At 31.8% G+C, this 22,853-nt stretch overlaps 1 protein-coding gene across 1 annotated transcript; it reads left to right on the top strand.

Annotated features, from left to right (window-relative positions):
* The first annotated feature begins 8,008 nt into the window (after window positions 1–8,008).
* LOC111367428 (abscisic acid 8'-hydroxylase 4-like) lies at window positions 8,009–11,856 on the top strand. The gene is made up of 9 exons (XM_022988292.1): window positions 8,009–8,217; window positions 8,425–8,746; window positions 8,934–9,083; window positions 9,242–9,490; window positions 9,699–9,788; window positions 9,969–10,047; window positions 10,323–10,429; window positions 11,043–11,161; window positions 11,457–11,856. The coding sequence occupies exons 1-9, from the start codon at window positions 8,012–8,014 to the stop codon at window positions 11,557–11,559; spliced, it is 1,425 nt and encodes a 474-aa protein (XP_022844060.1). The 5' UTR covers window positions 8,009–8,011; the 3' UTR covers window positions 11,560–11,856.
* Window positions 11,857–22,853: the final 10,997 nt, after the last annotated feature.

The raw sequence follows: 22,853 nt of genomic DNA on the forward strand, positions 1-22,853 counted from the left end.
AGTAAATCGTTTAATTTTTGGAAAAATCGTGGCCCTTTGTCTATTTAACCGATTCAATCTATGTAAATATACATTTTTTGAAATTTTTAAACGTATGTGTGCATACAAGTTTCGTAAAATGTATATTTTTAATTCTAAAAAATCACGGTTAGATCTCGGTTCAACTTTTTGACCTTGGTTAGATCTCGGTTCAACTTAAAAATCCTTTTCTTGTCCGAGTCGATGATCGGGTCATTTTTTAAAAACATTGGATACGACCCCATGTTAATAATCATTTAAATAGGAATAGTTCATATTCATTAATAACAAATTATATGAAATCATGGTATATTAAAAAAATTAAAAATCAACTATACTCTCAACAAAGAAAATAACCTATAATTTGGAACATATGAAAAAGGAAAGCTAAGATACTTTTCAAGAAATAGAGAGATCAAACTTGCCCTTATTTAAAGCAATTTCTCAATAAATTTTACTTTTTAATGACACATTCTCTACAAAATTATTATTACAAAACAATATTTTTTACAAATATGGAATCAAACAGATCCTAACATCAACAGTTCTATATGTACAGGCTCAGTAATATAAATACTTTTGCAAACAACACGGGGCGACATTTGATTGGAAGTTGCCAAAAAAAAAAAGATCATATAGTGTAGCACCTATAAAAGATGTGCATTATTCTCTCGATTGTGTTACATGTACATAATTGATTTACATAATGATTTCCATAGACATAACGTAATGAGATATGATTATGTCAGAATTTAATTATTTTTTAATTACATATTCTCTTAATAAAATAATTTTATAAGTAAATATAAAATATTTTCTTACCTTTTAATCACATTTTTCAAAAAAAAAAAAATCACTATCATAAAATATCTTTTTTTTTTTTCAAAAAATGGGGCTCAAATATAGTTCACCATCATCTTTTATGTTAGTTGCATATTAACATAACTTACATTCATATTTTGTAACATGATTAAATTGTAAAAGCTTTTCCAAAGGGCAAGCTAAAATTCAGAGAAAAAAAATGCGCACACAAAAAGGGAAAAAAAAATACCAATAAAGCGTATCTTCGGTACTCCAAAAAAAAAAAAATGCGCACACGAAAAAAAAAAAAAAATTACTAATAAAGCGTATCTTCGGTACTCCAAGATCTCAATTTTGATCGAGACTTGAACAATTCAGAAAATTTCAATACATTCTTTAATTTTGTAGAACACTATTCAGTATTTGGTGTTGTTAAAAATTATATTTTTAATAGATTTTGATAAAAAATTAATGAAATATATAATTGAATTTATCATTAATTGTTGAATTTAATTTAAATTTTTTTTTATCAACTTTTAAAGGTGAATACTGAAAAGAAATTATAAATAACAGTGCACAAAATTTTGTCCTTTAAATGGCCCCCTTAACATATATTTTCACCATTTGCATGATCAGTCAGTCAGAAGTTCAATTATTCTTCACTTGTTCGAGTCTCTGAGTTCTGACCACTTCACAATGAGAAAACGATACAAAAGACAGAACCCATTACCTCAATTATTATTTCACTTGTTATTTGCAAATCGGCAACGGAAGAAAGGCCAGAGACTGAACTAATATCAATACCTGCCACCCCACGTGCGTCGACGCCGGAGATACAGACGCCGTCCTGTCAAAGGTCGCCGAGGAAGGAATCCAGCACAGCCAAGTCATGGACTCCAACTTCGTTCATTTCGCCGAGGTTTTTGAGCCCCATTGGGACACCCATGAAGAGGTTTTTGACTAATATGAAGGGGTATTTGGAGGAGGTGGGGCATTTGACGAAGCTGAAACTTCAAGATGCTTGGCTTCCCATTACAGAATCACGAAATGGGAATGCCAATTATGCAGCTTTTCATAATCTGAATGCTGGTGTGGTTCCAGGGAGAACGTTGGTGGGAAATGCAGCTTTTATTTTTTATTTTTTTTAAATATCAAATTGGTATGAACGTTGGTGGAAATATCAGCTAGACGTGAAGAAGAGAATAACTTACACCATTCGGACACTGGGAGAAACACGTGTCAAAAAAAAAAAAAAAAAACTAAATTTTATGTGACATACCCATACTTCTTATATTCATATGTCGAGTAAAGTATACATCTTTCCATCTTATAGTCCCTTTCAAACACATTGCATGAAGGAAATTGAATAAATTTACTATGGTACGTAAGTTCGGAGAATTTTTAGCTTTCAATAATCCCTACTTTACTTGGTCCTCATCCAAATACAAAAGGTGTCAAACTTGGGTTTTCCAAGTTTCCCTCATCATCTTATTGCCAACTTTTCATCAACATTGGAATATTATTTTCATGTGTTAGGAGAACACAAATTTAAATAAACGCACTCCGTAACTGAATTAGACTTGCATTGTACATAATGACAGAATTATGATATATTTAACATCGCGCACCCAGACACACACATGAACTGCCGGTAAGTATTATAAAGCATGCAATAGTACGATCATTTAGCTTAGACAAAAGAAAATTGTATTATAATTAAGGAGGGTATCATGACGAAATTAAGTTCAATTTGATTCAAATTCTTTAAAACTCAGTTTTAAACATATTCTCTCGATAAAATAATTTTGTATGTAAACTCATAAATTTTAATCTACTTTTTAATTACACACTCTTCAAAAATATCATTTTTGAAAAATTTATTCTCAAAAAATCTAAACTTGAAGAATGTTTAATTTAAAATAAAGAAGTAATTGTACTTGATCCCCATCCTATTCTTTGTGAAGTAAGTTGGTACTCATTCTTTGAGAACGAGACGTTGTCCTCGTCCTTCCACTCAAATTGCCCATAATAATAATAATAATAATAATAATAATAATAATAATAATAATAATAATAAACTTGTCATCTTTGTTTCTGCAACTTCCATAGATTTGATTTGTCAATATATAGAATCATTTGTCATCTTAATGCTTTCTATAATTGCTTCTACTTTTTTTTTTTTTTTTGGGTTACTACGATTTGACAATATAATGACTAAAATTTAATTTATTGATCATTTCTATTCCAACTTAACATACTTTAAAAGTATAATTACTATATGCGTTGTTCAGAATATAGTAGAAATTCTTGTGTACTTCACGAGTTTCCTAGTATAGTTAGACCTTTTTGTATATACTCATGTTTAAAAAAAGGTTGAACCCCAACCTTAAGGGCCCCCACCAACCCTGCCCTGGGCCATCGTGGAGGAGATAAATCGCAGGATGTGCCTCCCAGGAGCCAGGGTGGAGAGCACATGGATAGGCCAAGGCTGTTAACCCATATGATAACTCCCGCTTGCAACAAAGCCAATTCCACCTTGCGGGGAATCGAACTCTGCACACTGCCGCTCTAAGTCCTATTCGCCCTCCCCTTTGCCACTGGGAGATATGCCCTGGGGGCGTATATACTCATATTTAATTATATGTTTGGCAAACAATATTAGATAATATAAAATAATTTGAAATGTAAGATAAAAAAAAACTAAAATTTTAATCTTTAACAATTTCCTTCATTACCTAGATAACTTATTGACAGCTGAAAATTGAAATTCCAAACTCTAGTTGCATGTACCATACACCATGTCATATAAACATAAATAGCACAGTGAATAAAATTTTATCTTTCTTCTTCAATAATGTTGTCCATTTCACCGAACAAGTCCGAAGACATTTTCCAGGATCATAATATCTTTGTCTTTGGAGCATATTTTATGGATCTCTATTTCCTGTCTGAACTCTTTTCATCTTTTAAAATCAAGAATTATTTTTTTTTTTTTTTTTGAGGGTTTTTAATTTGTTTCTGCAACTTCCATGAATTTCATAGGTCCTTGTACTGTTGTACATAATAGTATAAATTAATACCATTTATTATCTTCTGGGAGTAAGTTATGCTCGAATATATACTGTGCATATTTAATTTGACTGACTACCATAATGAACAATTTCGTTTTTCCCATTTCTTATCCTACAGAACGCTAAAAAGGTTCAATATATGCATGTTTCGGTATATTAATAAATGATCAGATAATTACTATTTGACTAAGCATAGATGTTCATTTATAGGTTTCCTGTTATCACAATTCGTTACCTATTATCACCTTATAGTCTTCACTAAAACTTGATCATTTTTCTTTTGCATATAGTTGTAAATCTTGAAATTCGTGAATTTGTTCATTTATAGGTTTCCTGTCCATCGTCGTTACACTAAGAATTACTACGACAAAAGACGTAACTAAGATACATAAATTTGTTAATATATATACACGCCCAAAAAGTTTAAAATGTTAAAGAGTTGCCATATTTATTTATTATTAGTGCCTTAATGTTTAAGAAAAATGAATTGGACAGAGTTGAAGTATCAATTTTCTTGTACATTGACATCGTAGTTTGGCCATACGTTCGCAAGCCTCTAGACGATTTTGGTTATTCAAGTACCGGCGAACTCTCTTGGTCTAACTTCAAGCCATACTGAGATTGAGGCTTGACAAAGTTGAGGAATCGATCAATAAAATCATGGTTGGGCTTCGTTGTCAACTCAAGATCGGTGTAATTAGGTTGACGATTCGACCAGTAGACTCATGGCTAGACGCAGTTGTCAACTCAACATTCATATTCGGTGCAGTGTGGCCGGTGCCGTTAGCCTTTGGTGGTTCATTTGTCACTTGTAAAGATTTCAAAATTTCTCTTTCAAGGTGAAACATCTTTCTGAGTGTACAACCAAATCCAGAAACGAGCACAACCCACTTTTTACAAGTTTATCTTCACAGCAATAATACACACAATCTCCCTTTTAAATTACAGACAGTGGAAATCCCTACATGTTGTGTTGAATATATTGTCAATTTTCTCATGTAGTGGAGACCTTATCAAACATATCATGACAAGCTACATTTCACCACAAGTTCTCATAAAAATATCCTGGTGACATAAATACAGTGTTTTAGATAACTTCACACAATTTTAAATTTATGGCTAAATTTTATTGCAATTCCATTTGAATTTTAGATTTCTATCTTAAGAGATTAATTTTATCAAAAGGAGTAAAAGATCTTATCTAGTTATTATTGATATTTTTAAGCTTTGAAACGTTACTCTTATATACCATGACTTTCAAACTATGATATTTGTTTCACAAAACTGATCTTACAATGAGATAATTACTCATTTAGCCATTGTTTGAACTCCATTCTTTTAAAAATTCATATTTCAAAATTCATTTTCAACTACATATTCTTCAATATAATAATAATACGCGCAAATCCAATAATTTTCCTTAATTTGTTTGACAAAACTGATCTTACAATGAGATAAATACTCATTTGGCCATTGTTTGAGCTCCATCTTCTAAAAATTTATTTTCAACCACATATTCTTCAATAAAATAATAATACACACAAATCCAAAACTTTTCCTTAATTTTTAACAAGACATTCCCATCAATTTACTATTTAAAATAGATTATTTTCCCTAAAATGGGCTCAAACAAGGGCTTAAGCTTTAAAAAAATTGAATTGTTTGTTTAAACCTCTTTTTTCTTTGAACTCCAGTATATCGAGTTTAGAACTTCATATTAAGCCCTTGTTTGAGCCTCATTCTTTAAAAAAATGTATTTTTCAACAGTGTTTTGATATCATTTTAACCACACGTTCTTCAATAAAATAATATTATACTAAATCAAAAAAATTTTGTTTTTTTTTTTTAACCTCACCTTTCCTATCAATACACTATTCAAAAATTCATTTTTCCCTCAAAATGGAGCTCAAACAAGGGCTAAATTGTCAATTTTATTAAAAAGAGTTACTAAAATTCTCATATACTATTACACCAAATTTTGTAACTATATCCTTTTTTTTATATATAAATTAAAGTTATTTAAATAGTGATATCGTTGTGCTGTCCTTGTAATGACCATAGTAATGACGTTAAGACCATCGTTATTAATACAAAATAAGAATCCTTTATCTTAAAACATTAGCCCTATTTATAATAAAAAGTTTAACTATAGAATTTTCATTTTCCCTTATTATTTTTATGGTTTCACATAGATAATATGTGTAAATTAAATACTCTTTGCTCTCATATCTGAGACATTTTCATGATATTTTAACTTGCACATTGTCGTCATTTTTATACACATTTGTTTACACATCTCTATGTGTCTAAAATCTCTTCATTGATTAAAAAAAATATCGTTAAAATTAATGCACCAAAATCTGTCAAGTCACATGAGTGTAAATCAAGATGTCAACTTTGATATACTTACGATATGATTGTAAGAATAAACTCAAGTTGACAAAAATATTAAACGTGTTGAGTTCGTATGCAGTCCGACTCAATTGATGATTGCTACTACTTGGACAAAACAACACGGCAAATATACCATGATTACTCATAGTATTCATGTATACACCATTCCTTACATTGATTGGGAGACATTTCTAAATTAGGGCAAGCATAATTTAAATATTAGGATGCGTTTCCAAATTAGGACAAGCATAATTTAAATATTGGACATTCATATAATATTAAAAATTTTAAGAATGTGAAAAAGGTGGGGATTGAAAAAGTAAAATTACATGGACAAGTACCCAATTTCACTCTCTTTTTATCAACTCTCTCCTTTTTTTTTCAATTTTAATTTTTAAATATCAAATTGGTATGAACATTGGTGGAAATATTAGTTAGACGTGTAGAAGAGAATAACTTATCAAATCGGTAGGAACGTTGGTGGAAATATCAGCTAGACGTGCAGGAGAGAATAACTTACCCCATTCGGAGACAGGGAGAAACACGTGTCAAGAAAAAAATAAAAAAAAACTAAATTTTATGTGAGCTAGCCATACTTCTCATGATCATTTGTCGAGAAAGGTATACATCTTTCCATCTTATAGTCCCTTTCAAACTCATTGTATGAAGGAAATTGAGTAAATTTCCTATGGTACGTAAGTTCGGAGAATTTTTAGCTTTCAATAATCCCTACTTTACTTGGTCCTCATCCAAATACAAAAGGTGACAAACTTGGGTTTTTCCAAGTTCCCCTCATCATTATCTTACGGCCAACTTTTCATCACCATATATATATATATATATATATATATATATATATATATATATATATAAAGTAGTATGATCATTTAGCTTAGACAAAAGAAATTTGTATTATAATTAAGGAGGGTATCATAACGAAATTAAGTTCGATTTGGTACAAATTCTTTAAAATTCATTTTTAACCATATTCTCTCTATAAAATAATTTTGTATGTAAATTCATAATTTTTTTCTACCTTTTAATCACACATTCTTCAAAAATATCATTTTCGAAAAATTTATTCTCAAAAAATCTAAATTTGAAGAATGTTTAATTTAAAATAAAGAAGTAATTGTACTTCATCCCCAACCTATTCTTTGTTAAGCATAATATATATATATATTATTAAACTAGCCTATCAAGAATAATTTGGCTCCTTCCAAACTGGAGGGATAAAACAACAATAATGTGTTTCTCGTAAAAGGAGTGCTACTTGGGCAGGAAGTTGTCCAAGAAGAAAAATTCTTCTCGTATATGAAGTTACTGGAAATGGACCACTGGGAAAACGACAAGTGTCATCCAGCTGGCTCAGATTGCGAAAACAATCGTTTATATTCAAAATGGCATAATAATAATTGAAAATGGGTCCATGATTATGAGCATGAAGTTTTACAAACTAAATGAAGGGTCTTCAATAAAGGTTTTACAAACTTAAAAACTATTAGGAATATATTTCAATAGCTTGTGAAATTACAATAAGTTTCCCTAAGAAAAAGGTAATCTGTATAATATGTAATAAATTTTAAATTATACAGAAATTGTCTTTTTAACTTTTTCTGTATCCACCTTTCTGATTCTATATAAACGGGCAGACCTCCATTTCTCAGCGACTCAATTATCAACACAGAATACGAAGGCATTGAGAGAGAGAGAGAGAGAGAGAGAGGATGGAGAAGATTATTGCATTCTTTGTGCCTGTTTTTACCTTTCCGTTTACTGTATTTTTATATGTAATTTCACTGAAAATGAAAAGAAAACATTCAGAGAGGAAAACTAAGCTCCCTCCAGGCTCCATGGGGTCGCCTTATATTGGAGAAACTCTTCAGCTCTACTCCCAAGATCCAAATATCTTTTTTTCTGACAAAGTAAAAAGGTTTCTTGCTTTCATTCTCAATTACTTACCGTCCAATTCTGTCTAATACTAAATACCTGACATTCCCTGATAGAATTTTTCTAACAATAATTCTAAACGGGGCAGGCACCCTGCTGGCTGCCAATAGGGGGACACTTGTCCCCCCGGACAAACAGGGCCCTGTTTGCCAAGCAAATCTCTTTTTCTAAACTGTATGTTCTTATGCAGGTATGGAGAAATCTTCAAGACTCATGTACTTGGTTGCCCTTGTATAATGTTGGCCAGCCCAGAAGCAGCCCGAATCGTGCTAGTCACTCAGGCACATTTGTTCAAGCCGACGTATCCAAAGAGCAAGGAAAACTTCATCGGCCAGTCTGCGCTGTTTTTTCACCAGGGAGAGTACCATATGCGGCTTAGGAAGCTCGTCCTTGGCGCGTTATACCCGGACGCAATCCAAAACCTAGTGGCAGATATTGAAGCCATAGCAGTGTCTGCAATGGATTCGTGGGCCGGTGGCCGTGTCATCAACATTTTCCATGAGATGAAAAATGTTCGTCTCTTTGAATTCATGCTAACACCCATTTAAAAAAATTGTGCACCTATCACTTCTTTAATGAAAAATGTCGTTGGCATGCACACGGGAAGCGTTGAAAACCTAGATTTAAATGAACAAATCTGTCTCTTTTAAGATTTTACATGAGAAAGCTAATTTGTCATTTACCATTGATTACCTGCAGTTCTCATTTGAAGTAGGTATACTCTCCATTTTTGGTCATTTGGAGTCCCATTATAAAGAAGAATTAAAGAAGAACTATAGCATACTCGATAGAGGGTACAATTCTTTTCCAACAAACTTGCCTGGAACTCCATACCAAAAGGCAAGGAAGGTAAAATAGCGATAATTATACTTTGTTACATGGCACTATAAACGAGATTTAACTTCTTCATTTTTTATTTTTATTTTTGTGTCTACCGGCTTAATACACACGGGTTGAAAATGGACTCTTATTTTGACTAATCATATTTACCATTTTAATGTATGAAGGCAAGGAAGAGGTTGGGTGAAATATTAAGTAACATTATGAGAGAAAGAAAGGAAAAGAGGTTTACGGAGAAGGACCTGTTGAGTTGTCTGCTAGTTTCGAAAGATGAGAATGGTGTAACTCTAAATGAGGATCAGATTGCTGACAACATCATCGGAGTACTTTTCGCAGCACAAGACACGACTGCGAGTGCCATGACATGGATTCTCAAGTACCTTCATGACTACCCAAAAATTCTCGAGGCCGTCAAGGTAAAATCTAGAAGGCATTTTGCAGTTGTTCTGGAAGACTGGATTAATACAAGGTTCTCTAAGAAAAACGTAGCTCTATTTTCTATTTGTGGGGTCAAATCAATACATTCTAAGATTCTCGTGTCTCTAGATCATTCTCATTTCTTGACCTTATTCTTAAATTTGCTTTGTAAACGTCGTAGATAATATGTTTCTGATTTGCATGCAGGCTGAACAGAAGGCAATATACAAATCAAATCGAAATGAAAATAGTCATTTAACATGGAATCAAACAAGAAATATGCCATTTACTTACAAGGTATTTGACTACCATAAATAATATATTTGGTATATTTCGTTTAAATTAGGTCGGTAATGTTAACACCAAATTCATTTTTTTTTACAAAATCATTTACAAGTAGTATCATTCACTTTCATTCTCTACGTCTAACTTGCTTCCATCATCCTCACGTAATATTTTGACCTGTACTCTTTTTAGGTGATTTTAGAGAGTTTAAGAATGGCAAGCATTATATCATTCACATTTCGAGAGGCAGTGACAGATGTGGAATATAAAGGTAAGCTTTCTTGTAAGGGAAATGTACCCTTTTCGAGGGTGTCCTAAGCCTGGTAATATTACCAAATAATCCACTAAATTTTGCTATTTATACGCTGGCGTTCACACGCCCCTCACATGAGGTAGGGGCCCATGCCCAATAAAAGAAGCGTGAGCCCCCCTTGTGTGAGTGACGTGTACATCGGCGTGCCCATGGACAGGTTGCACAATTGTAATCCACTTTTTTGAAATAAATGTTTTTGGGTCACTGAAACTTTGGTATGATTTTGGTGCCAGGGCACCTAATTCCGAAGGGATGGAAGGTCATGCCTTTATTCAGGAATATTCACCACAATCCTGATTTCTTTGTTGATCCTCAGAAGTTTTTTCCTTCCAGATTTGAGGTACGAGTTAATATTATTCTTTTAATGGTTGACATTAAGTGCATATTTAGCCCCTATCTTACAATCATTATCCTAATTTTCTTTTTCTACGTGCTGATTTTAACCACACATTCACACAATAAAATATTCTGCACGTAAATTCAAAATTTTTTCATACTTTTTAACCACATATCTTCTAAAAATTCACTATTCAAAAGTTTAGTTTTGCCAAATAATGGCCGTCAAGTAGGGCCTTAGTGCTTGTTTGATACTTTTCAACTTATCAAACTTTTTGCTACAAATTGGATCCACAACTTTTTATCAATTTTTTTCATCAAAAGTTTTGTTAAACAATCCCATGGTACTTAGAACTAAATCTAACAATAGTTTCTTAGGGCATATGAAAATAGATTAAATATTAATGCCAACCAATTAAACTTCATTTTCACCAAATATTGACCTAAATAAAAAATTGAGTTCGACTAAAAATTTAATGACCACCATGACTTTTAATCCGATGAAAGTATGGTACGACAAATCTTTTTTTCCTCAAAATATAAAGATTAAAGAGACTTATTAAGGAGAAAAAAATTGTAGGATGAAGCAACGAATATTAATTTATGGTTTCTTGTAGGATGTGTTGAAACCCAATACGTTTATGCCATTTAGCAGTGGAGTACATGCCTGCCCCGGTAACGAACTTGCGAAGCTAGAGATGCTCGTTATGATCCACCATCTAAGTTCTCAGTTCAGGTACTTTATCAAACTACAACAAGTATTTTTGGAAATGCGTTTTTTAGATAAATTAAATCATAAATAACCAATTCTAGTTTATACTACTCGGTTCCTCGTATGTTCAGTTGAATTCACCAAACATGTCATATATGTATTTTTTACTCCATATATCACAAGTTTTGATTAAAATAATATTATCTTTTTCTTTCCCCCTCAATTCTGTCTTATACTATTAAGTTTATCTTACTAACTACGAGACGACGTTGGTGAGTGGTCTGTGATATTAGGTATTATTTGACAATTGTGTTTGCAGGTATGAAGTGGTGGGATGCCAAAGTGGGATTGAACATGCGCCATTCCCCATCCCTTTCCATGGACTCCCTGCCAGATTTTGGAAACAAGAACCAACCAATTAAGTAGGACATACCAAGACAATTGTTTCTTAACCAATTTTCACTTTTCCTCTCTGTTCCCATAATCCAATTTCCTCTCCAAACTAATATGGGGATGGCTTTTTTTCCTCAAAATGAATTAATATAGGTTCATAATCAATGAACTAATAATCAATGAAGAATTGTATTCATATATCTCATCGGTTAAATATAGAAAAATACGTACTATTTTTATTGTAGGGTTGGTATTGAAATTGACTTGATTCAATTGAATTATCTTGTTTCTTGGCTTTGTTGACTTGAAAAATCATTTTATTTTCTTGACTGTTATTGAAAATCAATTATTACTTTTTCTCGAGAAATTTGCTTGAAAGAGATCATATGTAGCGAGAAAATGGAAAATAGTCACTTTTTATTTTCATTAAAATCATGGGTAGAAGTTAAGGCTTCGATTGTAAGTGAGCAGTCTTTGAGAGGCACAGTCTGAAATTAATTAAATAAAAAAAGAAGAGAGAAAGAGAAAAAGGAAAAGGATTACGTCAACAATTTTTATTAATTCCATTCTTTCATTTCAATTCCAACATCTCTGCCCTTATGTTTTTGTTTATGATATTTGTGATGCCACTGGTAGTTTACTTAATGAAATGTTGAACTATTGCAATGTTTAAAATTGTTTATCATTTTTTTTTTTATAAACTAGTCGAGTACAATTCAATCATTTGGTCAAAATGATCGATTTAAGTTCCTAGTTGGTTCTATATTGGAGGAATCGAGTTTGGGAACTTCTAATTTATGTAGAATTAAATTATCACGCAATTTGCATCCGCTTTTCACAAATTTTCCCTCGAGTAATGCAATTCAACATTACTGATAGCAAGCACTAATTTAAGAGGCAACTTCATAACATTAAATAATTGATTCAAATAAATGTAATGTCATATGATTCATATAATTAAATCTATTAAATGTGACCATCTAAATTGGTATTTCAGCATAGTTGGTGCTTGATAACATTATTCGATGTGAAATGTGATGTTGGGTGATATTTGTTGATACCACGTTTTTGAATGTTTCATAAAGTTCTAGTTGTGATGAGAGGCCATAGCCAGATGGTAAGTATATGATTGGTCAAGTGAAGGTGGGTTTGGTCCATAAGAGCAATCTCTAAAAGAATACTACTGCTTTTGTCGACTACATTTGACGCTACATTTCACAATACGTAGTGAATTATTTCATTTCATAACATATTTTAGTGGAATTGTATTTTTTTATGAATGAGAGCTCTCTTAATGAATAATGATATATGACGGGTATATTTAAATCAGTCTAAATAACAATGTATGATATTTAAAAATAAGCTCAATATATGACAATATTAAAAATGAGAATGAAAAATATAGTCGTTATGAGTCTCACACAAGAGATAGAAAGTCAAATATAATGGCTTGATGTGATGGATAACGGTCATATTTTTCATTTTAATAAGCAAATAATGAGAAACAAACGGGGCTTATTATTGAACTTATCATGCATGGCTACAGAAATTAATTTTAAAACATCAACTAGAATATATAGCATTACCTTTCTTAAAATATTATTTAACTATGTAAGTCATCGTTACTATAATTTTTTTTTTTTTTTTCAATTAGTGCTATGTTGACATATTTTAATGTATCATATTATCGAAAAATTAGCTTAAATGGTCTTAAGCCTATGCTCATCTTGCATTTCTTGGTCCCAAAACTTTAAACCTTGACAATCAAGTCACAAACCTATGCTTTTTGGCATAGTTAATCCTTTTAGAAGGTTTCCGTTTAAAATGGCAGTTAATTTTGTGTGTAGATTGTAATTTTCTTATTTTATTTTTATCTGAAGGGGCATATTTTTCCAATCAATAACAACTTAAGTAAAAAAATGAAATTTAAAAAGAAAAAAATTTTAAAGAAAAAAATATAATAATATTCTTCTTCCACCCACCCTATATTTCGTACGTACATAGACATAGGAACAGGAAGTATGACGAGCAGAGTAATGATTCGCCTGTACAAGCCACATGAAAAATGTCATTTCAATAATAATAAAAATGTTGACATGCCACGAGTAGCTCAAATTCTCCCACTTAATTAATTATATGTAGGTCAAAGATCTATATAATTTGATCACAAATTAACAATTTAATTAGTCACTTATTATTTTTTTATCACAAATTAAAAATTTTATGTAATTAATTATTTTACGATCATAATTCAAAAAATTTATAAGTCACAAATTAAAAAATGTATAAGTCACGATTTATTTATTGATCACAAATCACAAATATTAGAAGTCACAACTATTATACAGTCACAAATTATCAAATTATCGGTCACCAATTAACAAATTTTTAAGTTACATTATTTTTTGGTCACAATTTATATTTTTTATTGGTCACATTGTTTATTGGTCACAATTTAGCCAATTTAATGGTCACAATCAACAAAATTTGTGACCACCACTAACACTTGTGATCACCATCTCACCACTTCTTTGAGCACTACCACCACTACCATCGTCCACAAAACCACCACCTCCACCTCAAACAAATCAACCGATCGTAGAAAATACAACCGCATCGTCGACACCATATCCACCACCAAGAAAAAAATTATTACATTAATCGCCACCGTCACGACCATAGACCGGACCCAAATTTCCTAAATCTCCTGTCATCCACCACCACCTGCACTACCTAGATTGTGACTACTATCACCAATGCTAAGTTGTGACTACCAAAAACTATCGCTACTTTACCACCACTTCACCACCACTGTGACAGTACTACAAAATAAATCCAAAATCAGAGCCGTAATGGAGGTGAAAACCACTGCCACAACCACCACCAAAGCCAACATCACAATCGCCACATCCATAGTATCATAGTAGCATCACCGCCACCGCCACCCAAAGCATCACAATTTTCATTTACCTCTACACTTACATATTGTATATAGGAGTACCAAATAGTACACCATAAAATACATGTCTTTAAAATAGTTATGATTAATTGTCATAATTGTAATATACAAATTCTTATATTTATATTTGAATATGAGATTTACAAATACTATCAAGATAGATACAATTATATATTATATACGGGAGTACCAAATAGTACAAAAACTAAGATAAGATTAAAAATGATTGAATCTTTACAAAGATATGAATACGGTGTTAAAAATTTTATTTTACACTATATTATTTGTCATCATTAATTATGAAAGTTGGAAATCATAATAATGAAAACATAGATAATAATGATGAGATCTGTGAACAAATTGAATCACAAGGAAATTTCTCAAGAGAAATTTTAATATTTGACAAAAAATTGGCTAAAATATGTAAGACAAAACTTACAATAGAACCTAAAGAAATCTTTTCTCAATCAGGTTTCTTAGAAAAATTTATGAACAGAAATATACATGTATATTATAGTGTATCTCAGCAGGATTTTGGATTCTTTCATCAATCAAACTCATTGAAATGGGTTGATCAATTTATTTGAATAAAACTTTATGTTTTAACCATGCCTTCATACACTTTTATTTCTATATACAAACTCATGTACGGATCTTTAAAGAATCAATGGGACTAAGAAGTACCTCCAGACAGGAGGCCATTAGGGAAGAAGCCACACCCACAGTATCATAGTAGCATCACCGCCACCACCACACCCAAAGCATCACAGTTTTCATTTACCTCTACACCATAACCACACCGTTTTCCCTCTCTATGGTAGCGTAAAATGCAGAGGAAATTTTATATTGCTGTGAATTAAGATGCCTACTTTTACAGTTATTGCCTTGGAGAATTTGTTGGATCCTCGAGTCCGAGATTCCTGCAAAAGCCCCCCAAGCCTAACCAGGGAGTGTCAAACAATGATGGCGAAGCAACTGAACGGATAGAGGACTCGAGCACGAATCTGAGAGTTGGTGGCTCCAGGAATATATATATCGCTAACTCTATACCTGACGCCGGGACCCACTATGATTTAGAGAATTCTTCCTCGAATTCGTCCTCGCCTTCGCCGTATGTCATCAATTAAAAGAGATCTAAACCCCGAAAAGGACGGAAATGATTTGAATTTAGAGGACAGTTGGTGGGCGATTTTGTAAATGAAGGTGAGATATAGAGAGAGAATGAAAAGGGATGAAGACAACTATGGAAGTGAAATATAGAGAAAGAAAATGAAAGTGATGAATGAAGATAAATTTAGGGTTTGGTAGGATGAATATGTATATTTAATTTTGTAATATAATTATTAATATTTAAACTATAGTAATTAATTAATAAAATATTTGATTTTTCAAATAGTAAACTTTACCTATGATTCATGAAATGAGATCTCTAAATCTATTAGATTGTGTAATTTCCACTAAAATATGGAAAAATTAGGCCTTATACAGCCCCAATGCAAAGAAGTTGAAAAATACTTCCTCCAAGTTGAAAATTTGAAATTTACGTCATTCCATATAATTTTCTTTGCGGGTCAAAGGGTAAAATTATTTGACAAGACCTTCTCTATTTTTGGCGATTAGGATTCAATTTTCAGCTTCACTTCGTAGTTCTGCGATTTTGGGTGAACTATGTTCAATAATTGTTTTCCCCCCTTATAAAATTGAAGTGTCAATTTTAAGCTTCACTTCATAACTCTGCAATTTTGGGTGAATTATGTTCTATATATATATATATATATATTTGCCATTATATAATCAAATATATGGTGTTGCATTAAAGTGTCAAATTCAAGTTTAATATTTATGATTAATTAGCTAGCAAATCATCTGAATATATGTTAAGTAGCATGTCGGTTTCATTGAAGTGTCGAATATAAATGAATTTACGTAGCATGTTAATTTCACACATTTTTAGTGTTTGTCATCTTTTTTGAGTCTATGTCACTTTTTTATATAACTTTTTTGGATCTATGTAACTTTAATTTAATTTGTGTCCCTTTTTTTTATTTAAATTTCTGTCACTTTTTTGAATTTTTTCATTTTTTTTAGTAATTATCATTTTCTTTCAAATTTTGTCATTTTTTTAGTGTTTGTCACTTTTTTCTATCGTCTTGGAAATTTATAGCACTTTATTTTTAGTAACAAACATCACTTTTTAATAAAAGTGACATTGATGTAATTTTTTAATCAAAAAGTTATACTAAAATTTTAAAAGTGACATTGTGTCACTTTTTAATTTTACACAGTATTTTTTTAGTTCCAAAAAACGTTTCATATGATTTTTCAAAACACACCTAATTTTAAGGGTATTTTTGTAAGTTGCCCATAAAATATTGTCCATCTCAAACCTTAAATCCATTTGCAATTTCTTATCTTCTTTCTATAAGGAATTTTTAAATGAATGTGTGAGCTTAAATTATTGTGTATTAAATTAAAAGCTATCAAATTCGATTAAACCCAATTAAAATGATCTAATAAGTTCTGGTATTTTGGGTTTTAATGCATCCAATTAAAGTGTGAGTATTTTATGTATAGAGACTGGACCCAAGTTCCTAATTCTATGATGGGCTAAATTAAGTCAAATGGCGTCAATATATATAAATACACTTATGATCTCCAGATCACATGTGCATTGCTCATTCTGTTGTGCCTCCCATCACCAGATAGAACTAAGGGCTACGTGTTGATTTAGAATACTAAACCGCAAGATTCAACTATTGCATTAACCATGTCTCATCAAATCATGGAATATGACTGCGAAATTTTGTCATTGGGTTGCGCATTGTGGATATTATAGAAAGACTGATCAAGTTTTTTGTGACAATAAATCAGCAGTGCTGTATTCCAATAACAGGAGCTCGATGAAGTCGAAACACGGAGAGATCAAGTTCCTGACTATTAAAAAAAGAGTTTAGAATGGACAAGTGTCAATAGAGCATATCAGGACAAACTCCACGGTTGTAGATTCACTTACTAAATGATTGATACCCAAGGTCTCATGCACATTGCTTATATGGGTGTAATTTGAAGCTTGTATTTTTTGCTTTTTATATTGGACACATGTTTGGATATAGTTTGTGGTTAAAGTTATTTTCAGTTTTAAAATTTTGGTTTACTATCTCTGAACTTGCTTGAAAGGATCTCACTAAGGTGTTAAGGTGGACCAATTTAAAATAGACGTGTTACAGATCACTTTACATGTAATTTTCATGCTACACATCTATGCTTGATCTATTTCATTCAATTATATCGATATGTGTAACCATTGATGAGTTTAGTTATGATGAAAGTTGCAAAAGCCGCTTTGATCCTATATTAATATGATTGATGGATAGGATTGTTTAAAGATGCATTCAGTAATGATAGCAAAATTCTGAGTACTGATAAGATTATGTTTAATGCACAATTATAAGATGACACATAGCCCAAATAGGAGATTGTAAGGAATTTTTTTAAACAATCTTGTGAGCTTATATTTGTAAATTATTGTGTATTAAATTAAAGGTTGTCAAATTTGGTCAAACCTAGTTAAATTAATCTAATAAATTTTCAGTGTTTTAGGCTTTAATGCATCCAATTAAAGTATAGGTATTTTATGTGTAGAGATCGAGCCCAGGTTTCTAATTTTATGATGGGCTAAATTAGGTCTAAGGGCGTCAATATATATAAATACGGTTATGTTACCTAAATCACACGTGCATTGGTCATTCTGTTCTGCCTCCCATCACCAGAGAGAATTAAGGGCTGCATTTTGATTTGAAAAACTAAACCGTGAGATTCAACTATTGCATTAACTATGTCTGATTCAGAAATGCTTCTACTTTGATTCTTAAATTTCTCAATGATCCAACATGAAAGATCCGATGATTTTTTGGCAACAATTTTTCCTACACTTTCTACTCTCTTCGTGAATTTCGTTCTCATCTATCTTAAATTTGGTTGTCTATCTTCAACAACGTAGATGTTTCCTATATTATTACGAATAATTCTCCTCAAACAGGACCATAAGCAAACTGCCAATAGGGAGGACATGTGTCCCTCTTGAAAAAATAGGGCCATGTGGCCCTATTTATATAGCACGCCCCGTTATGAATAATTCTATAGGTTTAACAATGTTACCTTTAATAGTGTGCTATTTATTGGTCGATAATTTGTGGTTTTTATTTGTCAAATACAAGTATTTCCATTACTTTTTTGATTTGGAATAAAATTGCATTTTTTATGTCATAAAAGTATTACATATCTTGCACTATCTTTTTCGGTAGAAATTTATACATAAAGGCCCTAAATTTCGTTTGATAATTTTGTTAACATTTTAAAGATTTGGTATAATTTTTTTTTTTTTAATCAGTGAATGGAGCATATGACTTCTGATTTATTCTTATATTAACATAAAACAATGATGGTAGTGTCCTTAATTTGAAGAAACTTGCAATTTTATTTTACTCTTTGCACGAATACCACTGTAAGACGAATTTCGTGTCTTAAAATACAAAAAACGTTACAATTTTTTATTTTTGAGAAATACAAGTGATGTTGACCTTCTTGTGATTGCATAATTGTAGAAATCCACATATTAATGATCTAAATATTTGAAAACGAGGAGTCACGTGCTTGAATCCTGGTTTTCGAGAATTTGTTGAAAATTTAATTTGTTGATACTTGATTTAATCGGTACTTAAGTTACGGGGATGAACTTGGACTTGAATTTGATTCGGTTTGAAGAAGACTTTGATCTTCTTGAACTTGACGTGGACCTGTTCGATTAGAAGAAAATTTTGATCTTCCTGGGATTCACGAGATTTAGGTTTGAGAGGATTTCTTCTCTTTCTCCGACTTTGAAATTTCTTCAACACTTCATGATTGTCTTCTCTGCTTTCACTTCTTGTTCCTTTCTTATAGACAATTGATTCTATTTATAGGAGAAAATTTGTGCTGATTTTGGTAATCACTCAATTATATTCAATTAAAAATGAATAATTGAGCAATTATAATTTTTAATTATTTGTTTATTTATTTAAAAGTGATATAGGCCTTTGAGTTTATGGATCTTAGTAGACTTTAATATAATTGGGCTAATGATTTAAATCGACTCAATTCATTTCCTTTATTTTTTTTAATTTTTATGTCTATAAATGACCCCTCAAGATTTATTTATTTGTTATTAAATTAATAAATCTTGATTTTTGATTTTGTTTTTCAATTTTGGATTTGGTTTTTACTCAAACTTCCCATTAATAAATTATTACAAACGAAAAATTTGAGAATAATATATGAATTTGATAAAAAAAAAAAAAATTATCCTTCAAATTTGAGACTAAGAATTTTTTATGTTATTTGATTATTTATTTTATACAATCTAAAAAAATTGAATTTGAACAGGCTTTTTGTGCTTTATGGTAAATTGGGTTTAAGTGAAGTCCGATATCTGCTTATTTATATGAATGAATTATGAGATTTGAAAACAAGTCTGTTAAGCCCCTGTTTGATTAACATTAAATTAAATTACATTACATTCCATTTTTCTCTCTCCTTTTTTCAACTATACAATCTTCTATAAAATAATATTACACGTAAATCGAAAACTTTACCTTCTTTTTCAACCACTCATTTTTCTAAAAAATACTATTCCTCCCATTACCATTTTCAGGTAATGGGGGCCAAACAGGGTGTAAATCTTGCAAACGAAGGTAAATAATTCTCTCTCTTTGTGTGTGTGTTTTTTATTCATATTTTCTTTTCTTAGTTTCCGCCACCCAAGGAGACAAAGAATTGGTTTCTTGGAATTGGTGCAATGGAATTAGTAAATTGCACCAATTCCAATTGTTTCCTCGGTTTTTGCCAATGGCATAAACCTTTATGTATTTATTTGTTTGTTTCTTTGTTTCTTTCTCTCTTTTTTTCTCGTTATTTTATTTTATTTTGGATTTTCGTCGACGGCGGAAAACAAAACAAAGCAAATTCTATCTTAAACCAATTTGGAAACAAATTCCAATGGAATTGTTGGAACTTTCACCAATTCCAATTTGGAATTAATCGATAGAAATCTAACAATTTTTTTTTAACTAATATTTCTTGGTTTTTATGTTGGACCTCCTTTTTTTTGCCAATCGTAGATCTTTGGTTTTCACGGAAACCAAAGTGACCAATTGGTTTCTACCGTGCATTTAATTATTTTTTTTGACACATGACACTTTTTTTTTTATTAATTTCTTCTTCCTTTCTCTTTCTTCTTGTTGACTATTCTAGTGAGGTTGTTCTAACAAAATTGAAACTAACATTCTTTATTTTTTTATGTAGGTATTCAAATTTTTGGAGCAAATCAAGGATTTTGAGGTTTGAGATTTTCTTTGTATAGAGGTTAAATTTTGTGCCACAATTATTTTGTAAGTTTAGAAAATATATGCTTATAGAAAGACTCAAAATTGCAAGCATTTTCGCGCACATTGAGAACCAAAGACTGGTACTTTTCAGCATCCAGTGTACTTTTTTTTAGACTAATGACATGTTCCTTCAACTGTCCAAGACACTTTATGTTTGGGACCAAGGACTGACATTTTTGACTGTCCATGGCACTTTGTATTAAAGATCATGGACTTGTTCCTTCGACCGTCCAAGACGCTTTATGTTTGGGACCAAGTACTGGCTCCTTTGACTATCCAAGACACTTTGAGTTAAGGACCCATTACACGTTCCTTCGACCGTTCAAAGCACTTTGTATTTGGGACCAAGGATTGACTTCTTTAACTATCCAAGGCACTTTATGTTAAGGACCAAGGACTGGCTCCTTCGATTGTCCAAGACACTTTGTGTACTGGTCATTTACATATTTGGGAAACTCATAATTTTAGACGACAATCGAATTTAAAAGATCTATTCTCCCATTTTTTACTAATTTGTTTAGGCATGGCTGGACCAAGTTCTAGCGATAAAGTATACTCTAACATACATGAAATTGTTGAGCTTAAAAATTAAGACAAAAGTTAGCTACGGTTCAAAGATACTGATGCGAAGTACCACGCCCAGACTGGCCTATAAGGTGAACTTAAATTTAGCGTCCATATGTCAACGATAGGTCATTCTCCTGACCCTCTGGGGCTATTGACGGAGTTGTATATGTCTACTATTAGTGAATGTCATGATAGTTTGGATACTGGCAAGTCCAATCGCTTTAGCAATCATCTTCCCTTTCTGTGTCCTTCTCCTTATCATTCCTAGAGCATGGATAGAGCATGGAGTGCAACCCAAAGACCGTAATTTGTGAGAGGATTGACAATAAAAAAATACGATGGGGAAGGGCACTGACCAGTCGATGAGAGATTTTGTTTCTTCCAAAATTTCGAGAGGGGTCTTTATGGATCCAAAAACTTCTGCTTAAGAGGAATCTTTGCGAGTTAGCTTTCGCAGTCGATTCTGCTACAAAAGATTACCATCGCTTAAACTCTATCTATAGTGTTCTGTGAGGTTGGTGTCTAGAGACCAACACCTTTTGTGACTGCCAATGGTAAAATTGGCATTTCTATTTGGGACATCTGCAAGATAAGTGGGCTTTCGATCTTGACCGTACCTCTTTAATGTTTTCATATTGATAGCCAATGTGAATGAATCTAATTGGGTTACTTATAAAAATTGGATTAATTTTTGGTTTCAAGAGAATGGTTGTGTCCAGAATCCTCGACAACACAAAAATTATAAGAATGCTATAAATTTAAATCCATTCAAGAGGTGTCATCAAAGAGTATCAAAGGAAATACGAAGACCCACAGTGGTAGACAAGCCGAGAGATATTTCTTGTTCGGATCTGCATCATTGGAGTAATTTGTCAGTATCTCTGTCTATAGAAAAAGAAAAGAAATTAGAGATAACATCTTATCTCTCATGTGGCTTTGTCGTTTTGTTCTTTCATCTGGGGTCAAATATATAAGAGTTGGGACTTTTAAAGCATTTTCTAGGATAATAGGCGGGTATACTTACAGTATGGTTCTATCCATATTAGCAAGGATTTGTAGAGGACTTACACGAACATCGAACCATCAGACAAACCCAGACTTTCGCTCGATTTCACATTCATTTCCTGGACATTTTCTTTAAGCTTGGGCTACAATTTATTTTGTCAGAGGTGTTTATGATCATGTGGAAAAGAGTTATTCTAGTCCTACAATCTGAAGATATGTTGACACTCTGAATACTTTCTAGTCTTAGGAAAAAAATGTTATTGATTGTTGGGACCTTATTTGTGGAATGATGGACGCTAATGACTTTTGCTAGAATCCATTACACTTATCGTCTCATCTTGATGTACATGTGGATGACCAACTGAGGTCA

This window comes from Olea europaea, chromosome 18 (genome assembly GCF_002742605.1).
Source record: "Olea europaea var. sylvestris chromosome 18, O_europaea_v1, whole genome shotgun sequence".
In the NCBI taxonomy this organism is placed as follows: Eukaryota; Viridiplantae; Streptophyta; class Magnoliopsida; order Lamiales; family Oleaceae; genus Olea; species Olea europaea.